Raw genomic sequence first — 7,028 nt, 5'->3', positions numbered from 1 at the left:
TATAATATATTAAATGGGTACACCCACAGTTAGGGCTACTCTGTGTTCCGTCGATCCCTATAACAATCTAGAAAAGTGAAACGACAGTGATAAAGAAGTAAGATCTTGTCTTGTTCCAAATGTTACATTCCATTCAATCTTCACCATAAATACATGTTCAAGATCAAGTATTTAAATCTGCAATTACAGACTAGTGCCAACAGCATAAGCTGTCTTCCCTTAAACAAACCTTCAAATAAGTGAAGCATCAACAACCACCATTTTCCATCCCCCCGCCCCCCGATTCTTCTAATTCTCTACTGGGTGTGGGTTATAGGAGTTGACAAAAACCCTACAAGCATCAGCCAATCGTCTCTGCTAATTACTGTGGATTCTTGCTCTGATCTGATGGGTGTGGGTTAAATAATGGAGTTGACAATACAAAAGCTGTCTCCGAAGTCCTAAGAGCAATATAAATTGATCATTTTTTTTTAAATAATTGCATTTGGATTCACTTTAGTTTAACCCTAGTTCAATTTGATACCTGTAGTCCTCGTTACAATTTTATCCTTATACCTGGCCAAAAAAAAAAAAAAAGTTGCAGTTAGTCTGTCATTTGGTCCTCTTGGCCAATTGTAAGTGTTCACAATTTGATCCTTGTAACTTAATTAATTGAAATTACAATTGGATCAACTTTTGAGTTAAATTACATAAATAGCCAAATTTAACACAAATTAATTAGGTTGACCGGTTAGTGATCAAAGTCACATATATTCTCTTCGAATTTGAGTTGACTTGTTTAAGTTGATGGATACTTGAAATCCGTTTTTGTTAACCAAAAGGGTAACGTTTGAAAATTTAATTTTCCTAATATAGTTGCTAGAATTTTGATCTAGAATAGTAAGTGCATAAATAAACTTGTAAATAATTGATTGTGCAAAAGTACTGGTAGCATGGATGGATGGATGGATGGATGATGCTCATATTCGATACTAAAAAGATGATAGTAAATTCATTCATTCATTCATTCAATCATAAGAAATTAGAAAAAGCATTGTTGGTGGGGTAGAATTGCCATCACGAGTCACCATCCATCTTTCTCTTCTTTTCTTTCTTCTCTCTTTTTGTTTTTATTTTTGTCTCTTTGCCCTTCACTTTCATCACAGCCAACCAACGTAATTTAAAAAGATACACAATAATTTAAGATTTCATTGCAAGAATCTTTCAAGAACACTCTTGTATATGCAAAAGAATAGTTTTTATAAACCCAAATGATAAGGGATTGCTAAGCTTCAAATGACAGAGGGAATGTGTTCATAAAACCCAAACTTATAATTTCTCAAATAAAAACACACACACGCACGCACACGCACACTTCATTGTTATTGATCTACCACCGGAGTAATGGCATAAATACATTTTTAATTTTAATATAAGAGAGGAAAAAACAAGATTTTAGTTTTAGATCATACCATGAGCTAAAGTAATTTATGGCGCTTATGAATTTGTTTAACATTCATTAAGAGCGAGAGAGAGAGAGAGAGAGAGGGAGAGAGATTTCAGGTCAAGACTGCACATCCAAAATTTTAATCCAATTATTGAAGTTGGATGTCAATTGAGGTAATTTTGTATTATGTCAAGGATTAAAAGGCAATAAATACGCTCTGAATTAGGACTCTTGGAATCAAATTGAAACTGGAGCTAGATTTCGTGAACTACTGATGTGATTGCTCCTAAAAATTCTTCATGATGACGCTTTCATATTATAACTAGAATCTCTGCTTTCACATGCATTTACGTTTTATTAGTCTCCATGGTTTTGCGCGACAAATATCATGCAATGGAAGAACTAGCTTTAGGCTCTCTGCTCCCTGAAGCAGAGAAAAAGAGAGAGAGAGATTGGAAAGCAGCGTTGCTGCTCCACTGAGAGAAAAGTTCATGTGCCTTTGCCAGAGTTCCTTCCACACGATAATTCCAGGTTTGTGATTTAAATGTGGTATGTGTATATATATATATATATTTATATACATATCTATAGATAGTTAGTGCTGCTCCACAATTTTGTGGATTATTCCCTTATTCATCCGATAAATGATGATAAATTGGACAGCTGAACTACACTTGCAAGTTAATGGGTATCCATCAATCACCCCAAAAACCCATAAAAAATGATTGAAAGACGGATATTTTTCTTTCCTTTTTACAAAATTGGTGTTTATTCTTTCTTGTTTTGAGCAATATTCTTAGGTTGCATCTTTATTGATGTGCACAGCTCGCCAGCATAGATTCTTTTCTTTCTTCCGTTCTTTCTCTTATGTTGCAAAACCAGAAGAGCCTTTAAGCTGGTTGGGTGGCTCAACAATGCCTGAATGGTGCCTTTCTGATCACTGCTCACAAAGATTTCCTACTTTTGTCATTATCTTAACCGCTCCTTTTCATGGATGCTCTCCTTTTGGGTTTCTTTAATTGGTTCAGCCACAAACAATGTGCATCTGGTTTCACATACATGGACTGCTAATTATATATTATTCATTTGATTTATTCCATTTTCAACCGACCCGTTTGGGTATAAATACGTACTGCCATTTGGGTTTTCCTCATTGCATTTGCAGCACCTCTTCTCATTCATTATAGTAGGAGCTCTAACTAGTGGCTGTATAATGAATCGCACTGCTGCTTCTATGGGTTCTGGTTAGTATTCTTCCTTACTGTGATTGCTCGTGTTCTTCCTTTTCGTGATTGGTTGTGAACCTGAGCTCTTGAGTTGGAGTCTCGTGGGCTTCAATTACTCTCACACTTGAGTGGTATAATCTTTCTTACCGGGGCAAAAAAATAAAAAAAAGGATCTTAGTCATATTTTCTTCTCTTCCAACTTTTATTTTGGAGGAATGACCTTGTCACCATAATTTTCAGGCAGTAGAGCAACAAGGAGGCCTTTTGAATTTGGAAGGACATATGTTGTGAAGCCAAAAGGGAGACACCAGGCCACAATAGTGTGGTTGCACGGCCTTGGCGATAATGGTTTGAGGTAGAATTACTACTTTCCATTCTTCATTCGTGGATGTTCTCTAGCATTTTTGTGATTAAAACTTAAAGATGTCACATTCTCTCTACTTCTTTGAACATTTCCTTATTTTATTTTGGAATTTTAGAAAGAAAAAGGGAAAATAGTATAGAGGCAGAAAAGAACCCTGCTCAAACAACTCCACCTTGGTTAATAGCTCACCAAATTTTTGATTAATTCTCTCTTGTTTTCATGAAGATAGTGGTGATTTGAATTCATTTTTGTGAGGGCATTGAGTCTCTACCTATCATTTTTGAACTTGCTGATGTTGACAGTTGGAGACCAAGATTAGTGTGATTCTATTTTCCCTAATTTTACTATTCACTCTAGTTAACTTCAAACAAGTATTATTTTTTAAAATTTAATGCTGGGCATCTGCTTTAAATAGTGGAAAAGGGTGGACCTTTTTGTTCAGCTAAAGGAAAATATCAGATGATTGCAAGAAGGTCAATGTCTTGTCATCTTATTTAACAAGGGTATGTCTCCAATATAAAATGCTTGATGTGTCACGCCACTCTCCCACTTTTTTCCATGATTCTTATTCTGATTGAGTTGACATAAGAGCACATCATCTTATTGAAATCATATAGAACTTGATTTTTTTGTCGTTTGATATTTGTCTCTTTCAATTCTGGGTTTAATTGAAGAAAAGAAAGAAAAGCTAGAAGGTAAGGAATTTATGCTTGATGCTTCACTGGGGCCCCCAGTTCACCAACTCGGTACTCTTGATGTCCAAACAGCTAGGAACCTTTTATGGAGGATATTCAGACAGAAGCAAACACAACCTTCATAATTTCTCTCTTTTCCCAAACCCCCTGCTGGCACAATGAAAGCGTTCCCAGTTCTAGGAAAAATCTGTTGCATCCCTGAAATTTTCCTCATTTTGTCAATGATTTCTTGACTTTGATACAGCTTTCACATTTGGATATTTGGGCCCTAATAATAGTTAAAAAAATAATTAAGGTTTTAAATGATAGTGTGTTTTTCTTGATTTGTTGAAAGTAATGGTCATTAACTTGTAAGAAAAAGAATGTGGATTCACCTGCACTTAGATTTTCATGTTATGCAGATTAAAATCATATTCTAATATAACTGGCTCATAAGAGTTGGTGACTAGTCATGTGTCCTAATGTGTGCTGTTCATATTATTGCAGCTGCTCACAGCTCTTGGAAAACCTTCCATTTCCAAATGTAAGGATTCACAACCCTTGAAACATTTGTGAGTTTTGGAGTCGTGTCCCTGCTATATAGCTATTCACCATATAAGAATGGTTCTTTTATGTGCCCATAGTTGAAGAATAGGCTCTTTCTTCCCCTCATGTGTCTTAAAAAATGTGGTTGGTACTAATGTTTTGTATGATTCAGATTAAATGGATATGTCCGACTGCTCCTAATCGACCTGTGACTTTACTTGGTGGTTTCGCCTGCAATGCATGTAAGATTGAAGTCTAATTCTTTTGATTCCTTGGTACTGCAAAATTTTCTAAATGCCTCAGTGGTTCATATCAGGGTTTGATACTGGAGAACTTTCAGAAGATACTACTGATGATTTTGAAGGTTTAGATGCTTCGGTGGCGCATATTGCAAACTTGTTGTCAACAGAGCCTGCTGACAGTAAGTTTCTCCTGATAAGAGGTTATTACAATATATCCAAGCTTCAGTTATTTTTCTATCTGTCCTGATAAAAGGTTTTATAACCTAACACAAAAAATTCCACCATCACAGCACTCATTCACCTTTACTTAAGGTTTTTCTTTTATATCTTTAACAGAATTATGTAATTCCACCCATCAATTTGAGACCCTGGTTTCAGGGCTGCAAGCTTGTTAGTTAGCATGTTATAATTGTAGGTTATCCTATTCCAAGCAGATGGTAGGGCCACGCAAACTGACTGTTGGTGTGGTACGGCTATCATTCAACATTTTTCATTTCTCTATTTAATTGCTTAATGCTCTTTTAACAGTTAAACTTGGTATTGGGGGCTTCAGCATGGGTGCTGCAACTGCGCTCTATTCTGCAACTTGTTTTGCCCAGGGCCAGTATGGAAATGGGAATCCTTACCCAGTTAGCTTAAGGGCCGTTGTTGGTCTGAGCGGTTGGCTTCCTGGTTCAAGGTACAAAAATACAAATGCAATGATTTCCTTCTCATGCTGAACTCTCCTGCCTCTTTGTTTGCATTCCACATGCCTTATTGTCTGTCCCGAGAACACCAACCTATTGAATAAAAGAAAAGTGTGGTGTGACTTCTATCAGCCTCTACCTTAATGTAAGCTTGCAAGTAATTGCCCACGCAAAAGCTGTGATGTAACTTCTGAAATGCCTGTTTGATAGTTTCCTCCTTCAATATCTAAAATAATTCTTGAGCTAATGTCATTCTGTACTCTTAGGTAGTAACAGAACTTGCCAAGTGTTTTATCATGTATCCTATATAGGATGAATTCCTCTGTTATGTTTTGAATATTTTCTGCAAGTCCTTTCTAGCTCACATGGTGCTAGAGACAGAAATGTTAGATCCAGGATATAACCATACTCATCTGTTAATGGCTATTATATGCAGAAGCTTGAGGAACAGGATAGAAGCATCATGTGATGCTGGAAGGCGAGCTGCAGCTTTGCCTATTTTGCTTTGTCACGGAACCTGTAAGTACTGCAAATCTTACATGTTCTTTCTCTTGTGCTGTCACTAGTAACTGCATGCATAAAGGCATCAAACTCAATTCAACCCCATAGCTGGTTGCTTCCAACTTTCAATTTCCAATTCGCATTTAGCTTTTCAGTTATGTACTGTAACAGCTGTTTTTTCAATAGGACTGGTTAATTATCATAGGTGGAGATGACATTAAAAGAATTCTTGAGTACCCTCATCAACCTCTCTTTGGAAACTACCTTGATAGAGAGAACTGAGGGCTCATCGGTTAGTTACAGTTGAAAAAACTAGGTAAACCTAGGATAGCACATTTGATGAAAACTAAATGAAAATAATGGCGGTTCATAGCTCATCCTAATTACGTTTCCATGGACATGGATTCATTTCTCTTCATATATATATATATATATTTATCCAGTTTCCAGATACATGATGTACAATTTCTAAGGGCATACAAGGCCTAGCTAGTTCAACATCTTCACCATCTTGTTGCCTGTTGCAGGTGATGAGGTAGTCCCTTCTAAATTCGGAGAGACGTCAGCGCACTACTTGACCTTAGCTGGATTTCGACACCTCGCGTTCAAAACCTTCGAAGGGTGGGTACCTGACCTGACCTGAGCTGACGGATTTTTTTTTTCTTTTTAAGAAAGAAACACACTTATGTTTTTGGGATCACAATTTACTGAATCCTGGTTCTGATCCACAGGCTGGGTCACTACACGATCCCCAGAGAAATGGAGGAGGTCTGCAGTTGGCTAAATAGCAGGCTGGGGCTCGAGGGGTCGCGCCGCTGACGATCATGGCAGGAGATTTCATTTTGTGGTAGTTGGTAGCAGCAGCTAGTACGGGTGAAGAATGAATGAGGGGAAGAAATAACAGGAAGTAGACATGCAGACAGAGCATGCATATAGACGAAGTGAAGATTAATTATGAGGTATAAGGTAGAGAGGAGGGTATGGTATGGTATGGTCTATTGGCCCTAATAATTCACATTTTTGTTTTCTCCATTGTATTAGCTCGAGTATGGCATATTGGCTGTTAGGCATCTAGATGGATTTTTCCAGCTCTGAATTCCTCTACTGAAATTTTACCATTTTGTTACTCACCCCACCATCTACAATAACAAACCAACAATTAGACTCATTATTAATCATATATATTAGAACAAAATAGTTAAATAATCAAAGAGGAACAAGTTACTTGTAGACTTGCAAATCCATACATCAACCATTAACTATTATGATCAACCAGAATTGAAAGGTTGAAGTTGATATCACTTCTTCTCCAACTTTTGTGTTGTGAATAGCAGCCAACAAGTCTTTTAAGTACAATGAAATC

At 36.8% G+C, this 7,028-nt stretch overlaps 1 protein-coding gene across 1 annotated transcript; it reads left to right on the top strand.

Annotated features, from left to right (window-relative positions):
* Positions 1-2,000: 2,000 nt before the first annotated feature.
* Positions 2,001-6,740, top strand: LOC127790276 (uncharacterized). The gene is made up of 9 exons (XM_052319678.1): positions 2,001-2,670; positions 2,893-3,007; positions 4,198-4,234; positions 4,409-4,478; positions 4,553-4,657; positions 5,007-5,157; positions 5,601-5,683; positions 6,193-6,286; positions 6,397-6,740. Exons 1-9 carry the CDS (start codon positions 2,640-2,642, stop codon positions 6,482-6,484), a joined length of 774 nt encoding a protein of 257 aa, XP_052175638.1. The 5' UTR covers positions 2,001-2,639; the 3' UTR covers positions 6,485-6,740.
* The last annotated feature ends 288 nt before the right edge of the window (positions 6,741-7,028 follow it).

Source organism: Diospyros lotus, chromosome 14 (assembly GCF_014633365.1).
Source record: "Diospyros lotus cultivar Yz01 chromosome 14, ASM1463336v1, whole genome shotgun sequence".
Lineage (NCBI taxonomy): Eukaryota > Viridiplantae > Streptophyta > Magnoliopsida > Ericales > Ebenaceae > Diospyros > Diospyros lotus.
The sequence above is the reverse complement of the archived record's forward strand: the minus strand, read 5'-3'. Positions and strand labels throughout refer to the sequence as shown.